The sequence below is a fragment of the Brassica oleracea genome, chromosome C8 (genome assembly GCF_000695525.1).
Source record: "Brassica oleracea var. oleracea cultivar TO1000 chromosome C8, BOL, whole genome shotgun sequence".
Classification (NCBI taxonomy): domain Eukaryota; kingdom Viridiplantae; phylum Streptophyta; class Magnoliopsida; order Brassicales; family Brassicaceae; genus Brassica; species Brassica oleracea.
The window spans coordinates 21,639,340-21,659,338 of record NC_027755.1 but is presented as its reverse complement, the minus strand read 5'-3'; the positions used below and the strand labels follow the sequence as shown (position 1 = coordinate 21,659,338).

General features: G+C 37.2%; 3 protein-coding genes across 4 annotated transcripts; 2 read left to right on the top strand and 1 right to left on the bottom strand.

Moving 5' to 3' along the window:
- Positions 1 to 585: 585 nt before the first annotated feature.
- LOC106308943 lies at positions 586 to 2,163 on the top strand. Its single transcript, XM_013746043.1, has 6 exons — positions 586 to 591; positions 714 to 792; positions 1,000 to 1,604; positions 1,675 to 1,861; positions 1,944 to 2,011; positions 2,103 to 2,163. Exons 1-5 carry the CDS (start codon positions 586 to 588, stop codon positions 1,961 to 1,963), a joined length of 897 nt encoding a protein of 298 aa, XP_013601497.1. The 3' UTR covers positions 1,964 to 2,011; positions 2,103 to 2,163.
- Positions 2,164 to 4,066: 1,903 nt separating this feature from the next.
- LOC106309789 (protein TIFY 11A-like) lies at positions 4,067 to 5,656 on the top strand. 2 transcript variants are annotated; one of them, XR_001263608.1, is made up of 5 exons: positions 4,067 to 4,362; positions 4,631 to 4,736; positions 4,817 to 5,134; positions 5,266 to 5,558; positions 5,593 to 5,633. XR_001263608.1 is itself a non-coding variant. In XM_013746924.1 (4 exons), the coding sequence occupies exons 1-4, from the start codon at positions 4,188 to 4,190 to the stop codon at positions 5,471 to 5,473; spliced, it is 807 nt and encodes a 268-aa protein (XP_013602378.1). In that variant the 5' UTR covers positions 4,067 to 4,187; the 3' UTR covers positions 5,474 to 5,656. The 2 variants fall into 2 exon arrangements, 1 of the variants encoding a protein (XP_013602378.1); XM_013746924.1 differs by having other exon boundaries at positions 5,266 to 5,656.
- Positions 5,657 to 16,091: 10,435 nt separating this feature from the next.
- Positions 16,092 to 19,604, bottom strand: LOC106307725 (cylicin-1-like). Its single transcript, XM_013744761.1, has 9 exons — positions 19,414 to 19,604; positions 19,108 to 19,197; positions 18,866 to 19,033; positions 18,686 to 18,786; positions 18,575 to 18,602; positions 18,339 to 18,491; positions 17,411 to 18,248; positions 16,409 to 17,333; positions 16,092 to 16,331 (listed from the first exon to the last, which is right to left on the bottom strand). Exons 2-9 carry the CDS (start codon positions 19,164 to 19,166, stop codon positions 16,240 to 16,242), a joined length of 2,364 nt encoding a protein of 787 aa, XP_013600215.1. The 5' UTR covers positions 19,167 to 19,197; positions 19,414 to 19,604; the 3' UTR covers positions 16,092 to 16,239.
- Between the last annotated feature and the right edge of the window lie 395 nt (positions 19,605 to 19,999).

The following is a 19,999-nucleotide window of genomic DNA, read 5'->3' as shown; positions in this document are numbered from 1 at the left end:
AGAACCCACTCGGTGTCACCGTACTAACCATTCAACGTAATGCATGTCTAGGGATTCAATTATTTCTCGTTCTTAGAACTTTGACTGGTGAAACATATCGAGACTAGTCTAACTTCTGTATATCGTCAAGGTTGCTCCACGCCCACCGTGTGTGATGAGCCGAGATCAAAGCCGTGACGTTCTCTCCAATACACGGGTTTAAACCTATAATTAAGTTTTTTTAAAGAATTAATGTATAACTAATCTGTGGGCTGTAGTAAAATGTAGAAGAATGTTGGTGGACTCGTTGCTTACGTGGGAATATGTGCTTTAATATGAGTGAGTTTGTGAGTTGTATAAAGTAGCAACAGTGAGATAATATCTGAACACAAGATTACAAAGAACAGTTTAAAAGTTTTCTTTTTAAAAGTTGAAATCCTCTCGTTTAAATAGTCAAACTTGGAACTTGAACAACATCAAATTCACCAATCTTAGCCCAACTTGTCTAAAACTCTCTCCCACTCTATAATAACCAATAGCAATTCACCAGTGACTTAATACATATATACATTCAATCTCTTTGTTACAGAAGATCATAAAAAAAACATGAAGGTCAGTTTTGTGGTCCTTTGCATTTAGTATATATGTATATACATAACACATGATATGTTTTCATTGATTTTATTTTATTTTATTCATATGGTTTCTAAATTTTTTTTCCTTGTTGTATTCAGTTCTTAGGATGGATGCTGAACAAGCAAAATGCAAAACATGGGGATTATAATAGAACAAGCACTTCCTCTGCTTCTTCTCGTAAGATTTTACTTTCATAAATCTTAACTTCAAGATTCTGTTGTCTGCTAGGGATATGTGCAACCAATCCACCAGGATTCTTGTCTCTTTAGAATTTTCTGTTCTAATTAAATCTTGGTTTTGGACCTATTGTTTAAAAGATTCTTGTCTTTTCTTCTGCTAATTTGATTGGTCATCTAATTTTTGTTTCTTGAATATTGTTTTTAGATCATGTGAAGCAAGAGTCAAGAGAGGAGTTTAGCGACTGGCCTCACGCTTTGCTTGCTATTGGAACGTTTGGTTCAACAAGCACTGGTGTGAGCCAAAAAGAGAGCAACAATGTTCATGAAGAGATCGAAGAAGAGAAGAAGTCTATCTCGCATTCCGAGCCAGAAGAAGAGCCTTCTTCATCTGCTGATATTGATGATTTTACTCCAGAGGAGGCCAAGAAGTTGCAAAAGGAGTTGATGAAGATTTTATCAAGAACTAAGAAAAGGAAGTCTGATGTGAATAGAGAGCTCATGAAAAATCTTCCTTTGGATAGATTCTTGAACTGTCCGTCGAGTTTAAATGTGGAGAGGCGAATCAGCAATGCACTCTGTGCTGTTGTGGATTCATCTGAAGAGAGTGATGATATGGAGCGAACAATTAACGTTATTCTAGGTAGATGCAAAGAGATATCTATAGAGAGTAAGAAGAACAAGAAGAAGACAGACATAAGCAAGACGTCTGTCTCATATCTTTTCAAGAAGATCTTTGTATGTGCGGATGGGTTTTCTACACCCCCGAACCCTAGCTTGAGAGACACGCTTCAAGAATCAAGAATGGAGAAGGTAAAAAGAATATAAATTTTATTCAAATATAATATTTTTAGGTTGTCTCTAATCAAATATCAATTTACAGTTGTTGAAGATGATGCTACATAAGAAGATTAATGTTCAATCCTCGTCGAAACCAGCAACATCAACAACACAGAGATGCTTGCAAGGCAAGAAACAGCTCTCTTTGAAGAGTGAAGAAAAAGAAGAAGAAACCAACGAAAGAAGAAGTAGTAGCGATGGACATAAATGGGTCAAAACAGATTCTGACTGTGAGTTTTCATCGGATTCTCATTAAATTTAGTAAAAACTCATAAAGAAACAAGAGCTGATTCTATCTTGTTTTGATTACAGTCATAGTTCTTGAGATCTGATCAAACATTCGTTTTTGAAGCCTTTGCAAGAATCTATTCAGCGTACAGGTAATTAAGACATAACACGAGAATCTATTAAGCTTCTATGTTTCTCTTATCTAAAGCTTATGTGAGATGTTTTGTTTTATCATTTATGCAGATTCAAACTCGTAAAGGAAATAACGAAATGAGTCTCTTATTTTGGAGGATTTTTTTTGATGCATCTGCACGTGTTTGTATGTATACCTTGTTTTTTTTTGCATGATTTGATATGTGGGCATTTGGGCCCATAGAGGCAAACATGTTCTTGAAACATACATACATGTGTCTATTTATGTGATCATTTGTGTAATGTTAAGGTGGACAACCTTAAGTTTTAAAGGTGAATATTTCTTCTTCAATGCTACATTCTTTGTGCGTTTGGTTAAGTTATTTGTAAGAGAAGCCAAATCTTGAACTGAATAATACTCCTAGTTTCTCCTTGGTGTATTATATATCATATACATAAAAAATGTTAGAGGTCCCAAATCCCGATCAATTACCAAAAAATATGAAGATTCACTCAGGATGATGAGGAGAAACTATAACCACTTAATAATTTCCCCTGTTTTCTTGGATTAGTAGTAGTAAGTGCTTTCAAAATAAAACAATGAATTGTGAGATTATTCTTCCCAGTCTGTCCTAGTTTCAACCACATACACCACTGCTTGCTACAGTTAAAATACCACTAATTAAAATAACCAAAATAAAATTCATAAACTAAACTATCCCTTTAGCATAAAAACATTGGTGTTTAATTTTTGACTTGCTTTCTCGGAAGCTTTAAAATCGAATATTTGACTAGTACAAGTTTGATCACATTCACACGTAACAGTTAGTTAGGGCTATTTCGGCAAAAAGTTAGAAAACACACTTCCGAAGAATCTCAAACATACGGAACTGGAAGTTTCAGCCCAAGCCCATTTTATATACATTGCTAACAAAAACGTAAAGAAATTCTGAGAGCCACAACTTCCTAGGAATCTCCGGAAGAAAGAAATTCAAAAATACAATCGAAAGATTAAGCTCCACATCACGGAGGTCCCAAGAACCATACTTTTATTCTCTCTTTTTAGAAAAATACTATCATTTTACCAGAACACGTTTTTTCTAACGAGTCGTAATCACGAAGCAACGTATTGACTATTGCATCCGTGAAAGGGCCATTTCAGTCAATTAATCCCTTTAGCCATTAGCTTTGTTTTTTTTGACTAATCGTATAAGGTGGGATCAAAAGATTTGCCTTCTCTCGTGGAAAAAAAATGCAAATCCCACATTACTGCTGTCGCGAGTGCGTCGTATGATATTGCGCGACCTGTCCTAATCATAACAGATGACTCTATTTAACTCACGTGTTTTTTTCATGTTCTGTCGGGTCTCAGACAAGTGCATTCTTTTGAATTTTTTTCACACGGAACTCCGGAAATTACGAGGCAGAGCCCCACATGGCCCACGTTCTATCTATCCGAGTTTCCGTTAAAGCTAACTAACAAGTTCTTGTAACGCATGAAAAGTCCCATGAATGTGAGTTATAACTACGATGCTGCCACCACGACAAGAAGACTGAGTTCTTGTGAAAGGGCAGTTTTGTAGTTACACACATCTTTGGGGTTCCTTTGCGAATATGCAGCAGATTGGCAAACGGCGTTTGGTAACGTGGTCGTCGGTTTGTAACTCTTTACGCGTAAGGAAAACGTGCGGGAAATTCTAATCGGAAAAAAGGAATTGTTTAGTCTAAATTTAAAATCTGACCGTCCATAAACAGATATTCTGTAACAAACTAAACAAAAACATGTGAGCATATTTAAATAATAAGATAGGCGATGGATTTGTTATACCAAACTTATAACAATAAATAATCAACGATGGATTACTACCATTAACTTTAATATATATGAAATTTCCTCTCTCTTTCACTCGAGGAATATTTATTTGTTATTAATGATGAATTATGCCACATATCTGAATTTTCATTTATCAATAAAAATTGCTCAAAGTAAAATTACCCCATACTAAAAAAGAAGAATAAGAAAAAAAAATATATATATATATATATCATTTAGTTATAAAAACACATGATCGAGCTCGACGCATCCCACTTGTACTCTTTCTTCCATTTGACGCACAAAAAAGAAAAGAAAAAGATACCGAATACATAACTAAAAACAAACAAAACTCTGGAGAATCTCTCCTTATTATTCACAATATGTCAAGAAATGAAGATGGTAAGGCACCACCGCCGGAGAAGTCCAACTTCACCCGGCGATGTAGTTTGCTCAGCCGTTACTTGAAGGAGAAGGGTAGTTTCGGTAACATAGATCTTGGATTGGTCCGAAAGCCTGGTCCGGATCTCGGGTTACCCGGAAACTCTGATCAACAAGGTATTTTATATGTTCCTAGCTCTCATGTCCGCCACTTGTAATAGTAAAGTCTGTTTTTATTTTATTCATTTGCAAGTCACTTCCTTAAAACTCGAATTAATCTACTTTTGTAATATGTAACCAGGAAAAAAATAAGAAGAGAATTTAGTTGATTTTGGAAACTGAGACGGTTCATGAATCGCAAAAAAAAAATAATTATTTTTTGTAGAGTTTATTCGTTTGATGATTCCAATAAAGCTGACAAGAGTTTTTTATTCTCTTTATTCAGAGAAACAAAATGTGATGCATAAGGCAAATTCGGAACTCAAAGCCCTTAATGTCTTAGGCGAACCCTCTATCTCATCTGGAGGCAAAGCCAAAGCTACCAATCTCAGGTGAGGTCTATAGTAATTAATACTTGTTGCTCTTCCGGTTTTTAAATGGTTCTCTTCTGAAACCGACTTTTGGTTTACAGTGAACCATCAGAGCCAGTTAGTTCTCAGCTAACAATATTCTTTGGAGGAAAAGTTCTAGTATACAATGAGTTTCCTTCAGACAAAGCTAAAGAGATAATACAGGTAGCAAAAGAAGCCAAGTCTGTGACTGATATTAACATTCAGACACAAATCAATGTCCAAAAGGACCACAACAAAAGCAACATGGTTCTTCCTGATCTCAACGAGCCCACAGATACTGCGGATGTCAATCAACAGCAACAACAACAAAACCAGCTCGTGGAACGTATAGCACGTAGAGCTTCCTTACATCGCTTCTTTGCTAAACGTAAAGACAGGTAAACATAACTTGACTAGTTCAAAAGATTATGTATTTGACAACTAAGTGCCCTTAAATGATCCTAGTAATTAATCAAAACCGCGATAGATACTCACATGACAATTTTCGTACATATATTTTTTTCATCAGAGCTGTGGCTAGAGCTCCATACCAAGTTAACCAAACTGGTGGTGGTCATCATTATCCTCCGAAGCCAGAGACTGTACCTGGTCAACAGCTAGAGCAGGGACAGTCGTCACAACGACCGGCTCAACCCAAACCAGAATGTGATAAAGATATGTTGATGGAAGTTAAGGAAGATGGCCAGTGTTCGAAAGATCTCGAACTTAGGCTATAATCAAATTTTATTAAATATTTGTAAGAAACTTAAACTTAAGATTATCGTCTGAATTATTTCAAGTGATTTTTGCTTTGTACTAAAGTTTTTTTTTTTTTGAAAATTGCTTTGTACTAAAGTTTGTAATCATTTTTAACTTGGGATATTAATAAATGCAATAGTGAATTTAGTTGCAATTTATAACAATTTGATTTGCAAGTTACTGTGGAGTTTATTTTTAGTCGTTGGGTGCAAGTTACATCGATTTGATTTACAATTATCCTCTAAAACAAAATCAATCAAAAAGATTCTATCATGAAATATGAAATTACTACAAAAAATCAGCAATAGGGAAATATTTAATTTGTAGTTGTAGGCAACAAACTAATTGATGATGTTAAAGGTTTGATTAAATATTACAGTTTTTTTTTGCATGATGTATATATAGAAGCATTTGAAAATGCTGCAATATTTTGTTGTATTTTAGCTGTTTTTGGACTTGTCCGTTATCAACGGAGTTTATAACTCACTCACTCCACCATAATATAAAACAACACACGGAAGGCACTTTCATAGTTTTTGTTAAGAGTATTTTTCAATTTTTATCATGGAAGTATAAATCTTGAAGGTTTAAAGTGGAGGTAAGTTCCACTTTGAAAGTTTTTCATGGGATTTTCCCAATGTTTTTTTCCAACAGGAAGTACGACACTATGTTGAGTACTCCTAATTTAAATATCTAATTTGGATAATGTAACTGTGGCTTTTATTATAGAGAAAGTCATTTGGTAAAGTACATCAATTACATGAGATTGTAGCGAATTACATTACAATTTTGTTGGCATCGACTTCAATTGTATCATTTTTGCCAATTAGAATTACCTAACCTAGTTTATGATGGATAAAGAATGTCTTTTTCGGAGTGAAAATGCAAATGAGAGAGTGAGTTTGCTTACAGTATTTTTGTAAGCTGTAAAGCTTCAAAAGCTTGTGGGTTTATATAGCATCAGATCTCCATCAAACTATGATCTCGTGCTAAATCTCCATGAATTAAAAGTTTCAAATCTATTTATCTCCGAAACAATAGTTCGAATCTTAATTACCCATACACAATAATTTTAATTGGTTTACTCTTAACCAAACATTCTAATCCAACTAACCAAAACAAAACCAAATTAATTAAAAAATGATCTTTTTCAATAATGTGACAAGCTGCGGATATGAATATACACTATCCTCTTCGTAGAAGAGAGATCAATGAACTCAAGCAAGTAATGAATCTTTCTCTCAAAATCCAAAAATTTTAGGCTCCAACAATCCAATGCAATGTGATGATGAGGAACAGCAATCATGCAAGCAGTCAGCCGAAGGTGATAATGATGAACAGCACTCGAGCTTGCGTTAACCCAACTTGCGTTAGAACAGCTCTCATCTTTGGATGCTCGAGAACAGATAGACAAACTGAGCCGCAAGATTTGAAGATACAATCGGAGAGAGAACTGTTGTCTAAGCATATATATGATGATGATGATTCACAGTGATGGAGATTCCACCGGAGGAACTGCGTTTAGTCGCGCGGAGGAGGAGTGATTGTGGTGATGCTCGAAGGCGATGTGTGATGGGTTAGAGGCGGAGAACACGACATTGTATTTGTTAGTTAATTGGGTTTTGTTTTGGTTTAGTTGGTTTAGAATGTTTGGTTTAGAATAAACCAATTAAAACCATTGTCTATAGATAATTAAGTTTCGAACTATTGTTTCGAGGATAAATAGATTTGAAACTTTTAATTTATGGAGATTTAGCATGAAGTCATAGTTTGGTGGAGATTTGATGCTATATGATAGTTCTCGTGGGGAAATAGATCGTTAACCCAAAGCTTCTTGACCTTTCTTGTGATATACTGTTTTCAGTTTTTCATAATGGATTTTGACTTTTGAGTATGGTCATGGCGTGCGTGATGTGATTTGATCAGTTTAGTAAATTTTCTCTCTTTGACATTTTTGTTTTTTTTTTAACGTCTAAACAGATTTTATTGATATACCAAAATACAAATAGAGGTGTAGAATCGTATCCAAAGCAACGACATACAATTTATTGAATAAACAGAAATATGCGATATATGCAGAAGATAAATTGTTTGTAGAAGTGAAGACATTTCTGGTCCTTTTTATGTTTTCTTTTTGTTTACTAAAAAAAACTTTCTCCACAAAATATCATAACAATACTGTAATAATACATACCAACGTAGAATTTCATACTAAATATATCTCATTTATTTAACGGTGATGCATGCATGATCGGATTAATTTATTTAGAATTTCATACCAAAAGAAATTATAGATTTCTAGTAATTACATAATACCAGTCAACCATTCATAGTAAAATATATAATTATTTGAGAGTTACTTGAAATTATTTATAGAAATCATTTACGAATTTGAAATACTTTATAAGAATTTAATATTATGTTTCATTATTATATTTACATATAATATTGAATAAAATATATTTGTAAATAACCTATTTTAAAAGTAAATTCACACAACATTCAAAGGTTGGAAAGTCAATGTGGCAATAACATCTAAAAAATAAAAAAAACGAATAAGTTAAGATATAAGAGAATTTATTTCTCTTCTAATTACACTAAAGTACCACAATTAATAGTGATTATATCAAAAGCTATCGGGCCATATGAGACCCTAGTCGTTAGACCGTTGTAATTAGGTTTTATGTAACCTACGTTACCTCTTGTATATAAGGCACAACTTTCACAACGCATCAAACAAGAATCATCTTTATACTACTAAGAGTTCTTGACATGGTATCAGAGCATTAAACCTAACTTCAAATTCTAGGTTTTCTAGTTAACCGATCCATCTATAATTTTTTTCTTCTCTCTTTGACCTAAGCTGGCTTATTATTCTATCGAAAGCTTCTTCTAAAAACATGCTGAAATCAACTGATTCTGAAACTTCAGATCAGTCTAGGGTTCGTACGGAACTTACTCGACGTACGATCTCACCGCCGGTGATAATCCCGGTCATACGATCTCGTGTCCGGCGTTACGTGGAACAAACTAATACGAGTGGTCTGCAAATATTCGCTTGGCTTTGAAAGCAAGAAAAAAATTTGGTTTTGCAGACGGATCTCTTCCAAAACCGTCTGAAGACTCTGATGATTATGAAGATTGGTGCGCGAACAACGCATTAGTCGTGTCCTGGATCAAGCTTACCATCGAAGAATCTATGTGTTCAACTCTCTCTCACAGTGACGATGCTTCTAGCTTGTGGATGCAGATCCAAAAACGGTTTGCAATGAAGAATGCGCAGCGAGTTCAACGGCTCAAAACTGAGCTAGCTAACTGTAGACAACAAGGGACACCAATCGAAACATACTTCGGTAAACTGACGAAGTTATGGACAAACTTGGCTGATTATCAGCAAGCAAAAACAATGGAAGATATAGCAAGAGAACGTGAGGAAGACAAACTTCATCAGTTCCTTATGGGAATTGACAACTCGCTATATGGTGCTGTAAAATCTTCACTCTTATCACGCACGCCACTTCCATCACTAGACGAAGCCTACAACATTCTTATTCAAGATGAGAAATCAAAATCGTTGGCTAAGCTTCACGAAGACAAGACTGAAGGTGTAAGTTTTGCGGTTCAGACGCAGACTCGCTCTCGCCAGTCAACTGATACACGAGGAGGTTCCTTGATCTTCACTCTATGTGGAAAAAATGGCCATCTTGCTGAGAACTGCTTCAAAAAGATCGGGTATCCTGCATGGTGGGGTGAACGTACGCGGAACAAACCAGGTTTCTCGTCGACTACACCTTCTTGGAATGGAGGCGCTCGTCCAAAATCTGACATTGCGCGTGCCAATCACGTAGCTGCTGCAGTTTCTCCCGCCTCACTCAACTCGACAATCACCTCAGCGGATCGAGTTGGCTTCAGTGGTTTAAGTGATAGTCAATGGAAGACGTTGGTTTACATGCTTAATGATCACAAAGTCAGTTCGCATGGTCACTCCTCAGGTACGTCTTTTCTCGAGTCCTGGATCATTGACACAAGAGCTTCCAATCACATGACTGTTTTGTCTGATTTGCGTGATACGGCACCCATGTTGATCAAACTTCCTGATGGGAGATTCACCACATCAACAAAATATGGATCAGTCTCTGTTGGTTCATCGCTTATACTACAAAACGTTTTCTTCGTCGATGGCCTGCATTGTCATCTGATTTCAGTGTCTCATCTAACTCGTGATAAGAAGTGCATCTTTCAGATATCTGATCATCTTTGTGTTGTTCAGGATCGCATCACACAGATGCTGATTGGAGCGGGTGAACAGCTGAATGGGCTTTATTTTTTCAGAGGAATGGATGTGGCAGCGGCTGTTTCACAAGAGGATAGAACTTCGTCGAAGCTCTGGCATAGCCGTATGGGACATCCTTCTTCAAAGGCTTTGGAGTTATTGAATTTTTTTGATTTCAGTACTGGTGTTTTTGATTCTAAGACATGTGAAGTTTGTATTCGTGCAAAACAAACTCGCGATTCTTTTCCGTTAAGCAGTAATAAAACAACTATGGTTTTTGAGTTACTTCACTGTGATCTCTGGGGGCCTTACAAAACTACATCATGTGGCTCAAAATACTTTCTTACTATTCTCGACGATTACTCTCGTGCTGTTTGGATCTATCTCCTTCCATCTAAGCGAGATGCACCAAAACATTTACAAGATTACATCGCTTTGGTAGAAAGGCAATTCAACACTCATGTTAAAACCATACGTACTGACAACGGATCAGAGTTCGTGTGCCTAACAAACTTTTTCAGAGAAAAAGGAATCATTCATGAGACTTCATGTGTTGGAACTCCACAACAGAATGGTAGGGTTGAGCGTAAACATCGTCATCTGCTCAATGTCGCCCGCGCTCTTAGATTCCAAGCCTCTCTCCCTGTTGATTTTTGGAGCTACTGTGCAATGGCTGCTGGTTATTTGATCAATCACACACCAACTGCAGTACTTAACGGGAAAACACCATATGAGCTTCTTTACAAGAAAGCACCGCCGATGAATCATATCAAAGTCTTTGGATGTCTCTGTTATGTCCATAATCAAAAGCATGGAGGAGACAAGTTCGCAAGTCGCACCACAAAATCTATCTTTCTTGGATATCCTTTTGGGAAGAAAGGTTGGCGTGTGTATAATCTGGAAGCTGGTCTAATATCTGTCTCCCGCGATGTGATCTTCTGTGAAACCGAGTTTCATATGTCTAAAACTTTGGAGTCGAGTTCGCCTGAGATTACTACGTCTCCTGCAGCTTCATATATTGAATTCTTTGATGATGAAGTTTCAGCAACGGCACAACCACTTCCTCCGTCTGATTTTACTCCTCAAACAATGGAAACGCCAATACCAGCTGCTGAAACCTTAATGGAAAATGATAATCCAGCTGATTTTCTTTCCTCTTCCTTAACTGAAGAAGACAACGATATCTCTTCTTCACGGACTATGGATTCATCAACTTCGATCAATAATCCTGTACAACAGACAACCTCAGCCGAGCCTGAAGCTCTAGGACGAGGTCAGCGAATCAAAAAGCCACCTACAAAGCTTGCAGATTACGTTACTACTCTTCTTCATCAGCCATATCCTTCTCCAACGCCATATCCTATCGAAAATTATATCTCCAGTGCTCGGTTCTCCAATGGCTATCAAACATATCTTTTAGCCATCACTTCAACTCGGGAACCGTTGAGCTACAACGAGGCTGCTGAAGATGAACTCTGGCGCGACTCAGTGGCTGATGAAATTTTTGCACTCGCAGATAGTAATACATGGACTGTTGTTGATCTTCCTCCAGACAAGAAAGCTCTCAACTGTATGTGGGTCTTTCGGTTGAAATTCAATGCATATGGAACAATACGAAGACGCAACTCTTGTCTGGTGGTATGTGGAAATAATCAAACTGAAGGTATTGACTACACAGAAACCTTCGCTCCTGTTGCAAAAATGGTTACCGTTCAAACATTTCTTCAGCAAGCTGTTTCGTTGGATTGGTAAGTTTATCAAATGGACGTACACAACGCATTTCTTCACGGTGATCTTGATGAAGAAGTGTACATGCAATTTCCACCTGGTTTCCGTACTAACGACAAGAACAAGGTTTGTCGCTTGCATAAATCCCTCTACGGACTTAAGCAATCACCTCGGTGTTGGTTTGCCAAGCTTGAAACTGCCTTGGTCGATTATGGGTTCGTCCGGAATGAGAAGGACTATTCTTTATTCACTTACGAAAAAGACAGCAATCACATTCATCTTCTGGTTTACGTTGACGATCTGATTATCACTGGAAATTATAAAGACATTATTGATAAGTTTAAGTCTTATCTCTGCACCTGCTTTCATATGAAAGACTTGGGGATTTTGAGATATTTTTTGGGCATCAAAGTCGCCAGAAGTCCATAGGGAATGTATTTATGTCAACGGAAGTACTCTCTAGACATCATCTCTGAAACTGGTCTCCTCGGCGTTAAACCAGTTGCTTTTCCACTCGAACAAAACCATAAGCTTCTGCTCGATGATGATGTTCCTATGACTGTTCCGCGTCGTTATCGGCGCCTTGTTGGTAGACTGATCTATCTTGCTACGACCAAACCGGAGCTCAGCTACGCTATACACGTCCTCTCACAATTTATGAATAGTCCAATGGTAAATCATTGGGAAGCTGCCCTAAGAGTTGTTCGATATCTTAAATACAGTCCAGGCCAGGGTATCCTTCTCAAAGCTAATACTCCATTGATAGTATCTGCTTGGTGCGATAGCGACTGGGGCGGATGTCCGACTACACGCCGTTCTCTTACGGGATGGTTCATTCAACTTGGAGGTTCCCCTGTTTCTTGGAAAACACAGAAGCATGATGTAGTCTCTCCTCTGCTGAAGCTGAATATCGAGCAATGGCTGATACGGTTAGTGAACTGCTTTGGCTGCGCGACTTACTGCCAAGCTTAGGCATCAAGTGTGACTATCCGATCATTTTACACTCCGACAGCCTCTCTGCTATCAACCTCGCCAAGAATCCAGTCGGACATAAAAGAACAAAGCATGTAGGTCTTGATTGTCACTTCATTCGCGACGAGATCTTACGTGGAAAGATAGCTACAAAACATGTCTCGACTTCAACACAACTGGAGGACATTTTTACAAAAGCATTGGGGAGGAAGGAGTTTGAGTCTTTTCTGTCCAAGTTGGGTGTTTGTAACCTTCACACTCCACCTAGAGGGCTCTAGGTGGTATTGGGCCGTATGAGGCCCTAGTCGTTAGACCGTTGTAATTAGGTTTTATGTAACCTACGTGGCCTCTTGTATATAAGGCACAACCTTCACAACGTATCAAATAAGAATCATCTTTATACTACTAAGAGTTCTTGACAAAAGCTTAAAATATATTAGCTTTCCTCTCATAATATGATATTAAGATAATATGGAAGAAAAAAATAAGGAAAAAATAATGTGTTTTGAGCAAAAAATAAGAAAAATTAATGTTATGGTTGTTAATTATTCTTTCTGCAATAGGTATAAGGTTTTGGAACGGCTTCAAGTTCAAAGCATTTGTTGCTTTATTATCTCTTGTTGTAACATCAGACGTCAAGATTTTGAGATGATGGAAGCTGAGCGAATGTGAAGAAGATTGAAAGGAAAGTTACGTCAATAATTTGAGAAGATGGAAGCTGAACAAATGCGGAGAAGATGGAAGGGAAAGTTTAGAACAATGTCTCAAGATGCTGGAGAGTTTAGCCTCCTCTATTTGAGGAACCGTTCCCGCTTACCATACTAGGAAAGGTTCCTTTCCTCTAAGAGTTGAAAGGAATGGAGGTTCACAACCTTCTAGAAAGGGGATCAGATTTTTGGTTTGGATGTGGAAACATTTGGCCGACAAGCAATCTGATGGTGAAGAAGATCGGAGGTTCTCCATTTGGAGCTTTGCTGGATGGCTTCTTCTCGGTGCAATCATTCTCGGGTTAGTTTTAACCCTTTTTATAAGTTCCTTGCGCAACAAGAGTCTTGGTAATCCAATTATGGAGGTAGGAATTGTCTATGCTGATGGTGTCAACAGTGGCGGACCCACGTAGGAGGTAGGGGTGTCAAGTGACACCGGTTAAACGGTTAAACCAATAAAAAAACTTTATTGTAAGCGATTACAGCTGTTTTAGCTAGCTCTGTTGGTCTGATCCTTACTTTTGACACCCCAAAAATTTGGGTTCGATTCTACACTGACACCGGTTTTCATTTTTTTTTTCTTTTTTTTTGGGCTTATGTTTAAGCCCGTTTTAGCTTTTGTTAAAACCTTAAGCCCAAAATTATTTTTATCATTTTATTGGATTTTAACAATTTAACTTTGTTTTAGTTTGGACCTACATATCTAATTTTACTCAAAATTTCTATTTTTGTTACAAAAAATTCCGGTAACATTATTAATATGACAAGTAAAAGTATTTTTAATAATTGCTTAGTTATAATGAGTTTATATTTTATATGATTGTAGTTACTATATGTAAATGATATTTTGATTTGATAATCTGCTAAGGTTTTTTTTTTTTTTTCACCACTAACTTTAAGTTTTAAAAATCATTATTATATGGCAACAGTATTTTAAATATTATTTTAATATATACTAAGCAGAAGGTTAACTAGCTTGGGAAACGTCGAAACTAAGCCAAGGAAGCATTGCCACACGAGATAAAACCTTTGATAAAATATGAGACCATGCCTTGGTAGAAATCGGCATGCCCAGCTCCAAATGATTGATTTCAAATACGCGCGGCAAACGGCTTTGCCAATTCTAGCTGCTGCAGCTTCGAGCCTCGAACATCCACCGGAAGAACAGAACCCGAGCTCCTAGAGCTTCAAATCACAACACGACCCAGAAAACCCTTAGGATGCCATCTGGATAGTCTGAACCACCACTGAAGATCACATTTATTAGACTCAACTTAAAAAATAGTGCGAGTCACAACATAAGAGTGGGAGCGGTGAGAGCTACATCCTGCTGCCGTTCTTCCTTGCCTACAAAGGGACCAAATATCAGCCCACCAAAGTGAGCCAAGGGGACTACGCTGGTGCTGGGAAGACCAATCTTCACACGAGCCTCCCACAGAGAGCCTTCACTCCAATGACCCAAGGGAGATAAAACTCGCCGCCTTGCGCTAACACCGAGAACCGAAGCTAGCTCCACAATGTCTCATTGACACTACGCTACGGGGGAGAACCGGAGAGCAGCTGGACGAGACGGAAGGAAGAAACACCACGACAACATACGCAGAAGAACAACAAGAGCGGCGACGACTAAACAGGAACAAGGGAGGAGCAACAAACGGAAGAGACTAAAGCATGTCATAGACGACCCACCAGAAAACATAACCGGGTGTCGCACACGAACAGCAGGGCCGGCTCACAAAGGGGAGACAAGCGGTGCGATCACCCGGTGCCCAAGTCCGTGTCCTCCGTATAATAATAATTAAGGGCCTCAATTTTTTTTATAAATCTATATTTTTATATATAAAAAATAATAAATATAATAAACAAAATTGAAAAAGGTTCAAAATTATTTGATATATATATAGTTTTATTTTCATTACAAATATAGAAAATATTACTGATTAAATTTTAAAAATATTTTAAACATTATCTACATATAAATTTTAAAAGATAATTTCTAAGGCCTATAACAATGTTGAGCCGGCTTTGACGAACAGCTCAGCAGCTACGGCGACCACACAGAAGGCTTCACTGCCACACTCGCGCACCGGATCCAACTCCGGATCCAACTCTACGGGAGAAGCCAGAAGAGCGCACATTACTCGACGCCGAACATCCTTTTGACGATAGAGATGAATTTTTGCTCATGTTTTATTTTCAAATTATTGGATATAGTGAGTCTAATTTATTTTGTTTATGACATACTTTCTAATGGTTTTCTTTTGAATCCTTTCTTATAACCCATTTACCACATCTTCGTTGTCAAAAAAAACAAACATTTACCACATCTTCTTTGACTCTTTATTTCTATATAATTATTTGTGTTATCAACAGGTTTGTGATCAAACATCTGTTACTGTGACATACGAAAGATAGATGCTTCTTGTTTAGCCAAAACTCAAATCTTACAATAATAAAGTTGTAGGGAAGAGTCTCTTGAATTTAATATATATAAACATCAGACATTTTGATCAAAACAAAAAAAATAAACATCAGACATATTGTTGTCCAAAAAAAAACATCAGACATATTATCTAATTTAGGAAAACAAGGATGTCCCAACTCCCAATCAAGTCTCTAAAATCTGCTTTGTTGATAAGCCAAGATATCTATAAATGAAAACCCATGGTCGGAGTATATAGTTCTTTTTCTCTGAATGTTGAGTCTTTGTTTCTTTTTGGAGTATAAAAGATGGTTTCACTTTTTTTTGTCAGGAATTCCAACATTATAAATAGTCTTTCCACATGATAATTGATGTGGTGGAGTGCCTACTAATTACTAAACATTCTTTTACCACTTGACCAACAGGTTCTTTGTTGCATAAACATGTATGACTAACATGTTCATCAAGCTTCACACAGGGTAAAGCTAGTAGTGTATAAGTAAAGGGTAACTTGTATAATTACTTCATAGTCAAAATTATGTTTTATCTCATACAAATATTAAAGAAATCATAATGTACAGAAATCAAATCAAGTACTCCTCCTTCATCACAACATAGAGTTTGGTTTTCTTCCTCTTTATGTTATCTTGGCTTCGAGTCGTTTCCTTTGCTACGGAATGTAGACAGTGAGAAGAATGATCTCTTACACTCTCCATCTTTTGCTTTAAAGCTCCCTAACACAAATCTATTGTCAGAGGACTTTCATGAAACCATTTAGGACGAAAAAAAACAATAAAAAGATTGGTTATACCTTGTTCATCATCGTCACCTTCAGATGTCGTTACAGAAGCCCAATCCATCAGACTATCCGCAGGACGAGTTTTCTTTCCAAAGTTAAGCAAACGTTTGATGCCTTTTGCTAAATCTTTCCGAGAATGAAGCGGAGAAGAGCTGGAAACAGGATTCTGAGCTGTTGTTCCCCATTTCTTCCTCATTCTTGAACTCCAAGAAGCAGGACTTCCCATGGGAGAAGAAGAATCATCAGCATCATCTGAATGCTCTTGCGGATAAGAGAACGCGTGTTGCATGTTTGAGTTCCACGAGAGAGGACTCTCACTAGGTGAATCCATTAATGAGCCAACGTTATGCTGAAACGTTGTAGGTAGAACATCGTCCACTGGTGAAGGCTTTTCATCAATATCCATTTCTCTAGCTTCCTCTTCTTCTTTGACAACTTGTTTCTCTTCTTCTTCTGCCATTTCATCAAACTCATCATTCCTCAAGTTCTCTGGTACATCATTAATACCACTACCTTGCTTCTGATTCATCTCTTTGTTCATTATTTCATCAGAGTTGAGAGTTGTCAACTCTGTGAACTCTGTATTAGCAGAGAAGCTTTTCCTCAATGATCTTGGTCTCCTGGTCTTAACAGGAGACGGTGTCTCCTCCTTTGTAGTCTTCTTATGGCCACTACTTCTCACCTGTGTTCGAATCACAGGAGGGTTTCTGACAGCTAAGGAAGATGGTTTTGTGTTTTCTTTCTTAAGATCAGAGAAATTGGGATAAGAAGGTTGACTAATCTCTGTTGTTCTTCTCCCTCTCCCTGAAGTAATGTTAGTGTTTGAAACTTTACCTGATGGTTTAGAGACTCTGGAGCTCCGGTTTGGTGATGGAGCCTTTCTAACCTGGGAGCTCCTTCCAATAGATGGCTTGTCTTTCACGTCTTCTTCTTCTCTCTGTAATGAGTTTACCAAATAATAAGGCAAGATTTTGCTTGATATTGAATCTGAACTAAAATGTTTTCTTTAATTACCTGAAACTTTTTGATACTAGACCGAGAGTTAAAAGATCTGAGTTTCTCTGCACGTTGGCGGGTACTTGATATTGAATCTTGTCTCTTCTTTGAAAACTTAGCCTTCATCTCGGTTCTACTTCTCTCAAGAGCTTCTTGCATTGACTTTAACTTAGTTTCTTTGGAGCTCCGTTCTTCTCTCAGTTTTGCATCTCTTTTCTTCATATACATCTCGTATAACTTCCCTTTAGAAGCATCTGAGTAACTTAAATCAGATACATTCCGACGCATAACAACATTCTTGTTGTCTTTTTCACCATTAGCTGGTTGTGCTACATTGTGTGGCTTGGATGCATAGCTCTCCTCTTCTCTCTTCTTTAAACCATCACCATCAGTCTTGTTTTGAGAATCATCACATTTAGTAGAACACACACCATCATCATCATCATTTTTGATGTTTTCTTCAGACTCTCTTGCCACTGTGACATCAGGATTACCAGCAGATGGTATATCACTAACAATACTCCATCCTCTTAAGACAGACTTCTCAGGGACTACAGGAGCAGCTGATGAGACATCAGAAGAAAGTCTCCTCAGCTCTGTGGATTTAGCAATAACCACCGGTTTGTGTCCTGAATTTTCAGTCTTCTTGCTCTCAAAGAGATTAATCCTGTCTTGCACGCTGAGTCTCCTTGTATGTTGACTGGTATTAACCGTAGATGATTCATACAAACTCTCCTTTTCATCATCTTTACTACTTTGAAGTTGACTGATGTTTGTTTCATTGACTGATGTCAAGTGCTTTGTGATTAGGTCTGGTCGTCTTTCACATAATGACATATATTTTCCACATGCTTCACTGATAAAAAAAAAAGAATATTCAGATCAGAAGTTAAAAAAAATACAATTGCAATAAAGTGAAACATCAAGAAAAAGAAGAAGTGCTTACGCCAAAGGATGTGCACTGAATGTATCAGCAAAACGTTGGAGATGAGAAACAGTTTGAGGATCAAAACCATTGGCTGAGGCGTGAGCAATCGATGTGGTTAAGTCTTTTTGAATAGCCTCGAGTCTTAAATCTATAGCTCTTAAGAGCTCCTTCCTGTACACACCAACACACAAAGAAAAGCTAGTCAGCAACATGTACTTTGACCCTCCAATATAAAAGTAGAGAAGCTTACGTACTTTGTTGCATCCGTTACACCTCCATCATCTGAAACATGGAAAAAAACTTAAGAACAAGTCTGGTCGTAAAACTTAAAAATTTGATGGAACAAATGAGTATATTTAACATACCACGAGAATATAATGTCCGAGCTGCTTCCAATTGTGACATCTCCGAATCAAATGTATTCACTCTTTCCAAAGCTTCTGGACCGTTAACAAACTGAACAAACCTGAAAAGATGTCCAAGAACTAAGCTACTTGTAACTATTATGTGAAAAGGCAAAAGCAAAATGTTCTATAGAGAAGAACCTCTTGAGTGTTCTTCTTGTGAACCAAGATTTGTTATTCTCGTTTTTTGCTACTTCAGCTCTGAATAAAGATTTTGTTGCAAGAACACTCAGATGATTCGCGAATGGTTCTATCAATCCTGAAGCCAGTTTCTCTGTTTCTCCATTACTCGATACAAACACCTCGCATCTGTTAAACACACCGAGGATCAAACAAGATTTCATCGACAAGAACATATCAGTACGAGGATGAGATTCACTCACCGTGAATGTTTTTGAGAAAGCTCAAAGATAGCATAGTCAAGAACAGTATCAGCCTTCATTGTTCACACTAGTGAAAGCCCTCCCTTTCTCCTATACCATAATGTGAATCATTCAAGAGATCATAAGAATTTCATGTGACTAATATAGTAAGCAATTAAATGTATAGCAATAAAGAGAAACAAGAGTTCAATTCAACAATGATACAATGACAAGCAGCAGCTCAATCACTATCAAACCATAGAAATTGTAAACCGATGCTTCCTAGATCTGACCACAACACTAAGAACCGTAACAGTGTCTGCATACCTGTCGTTACTAGAATGTTTTTTTTTCTTGCAATAGAAATGGCAATCTTTCTCGTTGGCAGAGTTGAAGAAGAACTCTCTTTTTTTTTATCTCTCTGTCTCTAAGCGGTCTAGTAGATAGTAATGTGAAGCTCTATAGAGAGAGAGAGAGCTTGCTTCTGACAACTTTCAACTTCTTTTAATTTTCCTTGGCGTAACAGTCTGTGTAACTAATGAGAAGATACAATGACGCAAGAGTCGAGAGGAAGATACCAAAACTCAGTATTAGTTTTACCAAATTACCCTCCTTAACCGAATCGAAACAAACAACAACAATACCCGGTTAGGACCATGTTATCCCAATTTTTCCAAATTAGCATTATTTCATTCTCTATCATCTAAATATACATAAAAAATTTCCTAGGTATGTGATAGTACTAGGCCATGATTATCCTGGGTTTCTTAGTTTTTTTTTTTTAAAAAAAAAAAAAATTAAAAAACAAACCAATCGCGGGCCGCCACGTGTCAGTGGGGTCCGCGAACAGTGTAAGAAACTCACTAAAATCGGTTCTTAATTAGTAGTTTTTGTAACCGATCCTTAAGGGTTT

Excerpts from the sequence above, each read along its gene's own strand:
- LOC106308943 (XM_013746043.1), top strand. Across the intron at positions 793-999 it reads CACTTCCTCTGCTTCTTCTC|ATCATGTGAAGCAAGAGTCA; the intron begins GTAAGATTTTAC and ends TATTGTTTTTAG. Across the intron at positions 1,605-1,674 it reads AAGAATCAAGAATGGAGAAG|TTGTTGAAGATGATGCTACA; the intron begins GTAAAAAGAATA and ends ATCAATTTACAG.
- LOC106307725 (XM_013744761.1), bottom strand. The coding sequence starts at position 19,166 with ATGAAGGCTGATACTGTTCTTGACTATGCTATCTTTGAGCTTTCTCAA. Across the intron at positions 18,787-18,865 it reads ACAAGAAGAACACTCAAGAG|GTTTGTTCAGTTTGTTAACG; the intron begins GTTCTTCTCTAT and ends ACATCTTTTCAG. Across the intron at positions 18,603-18,685 it reads TCGGACATTATATTCTCGTG|ATGATGGAGGTGTAACGGAT; the intron begins GTATGTTAAATA and ends TCCATGTTTCAG.
- LOC106309789 (XM_013746924.1), top strand. The coding sequence starts at position 4,188 with ATGTCAAGAAATGAAGATGGTAAGGCACCACCGCCGGAGAAGTCCAAC. Across the intron at positions 4,363-4,630 it reads CGGAAACTCTGATCAACAAG|AGAAACAAAATGTGATGCAT; the intron begins GTATTTTATATG and ends CTCTTTATTCAG. Across the intron at positions 5,135-5,265 it reads TTTGCTAAACGTAAAGACAG|AGCTGTGGCTAGAGCTCCAT; the intron begins GTAAACATAACT and ends TTTTTTCATCAG.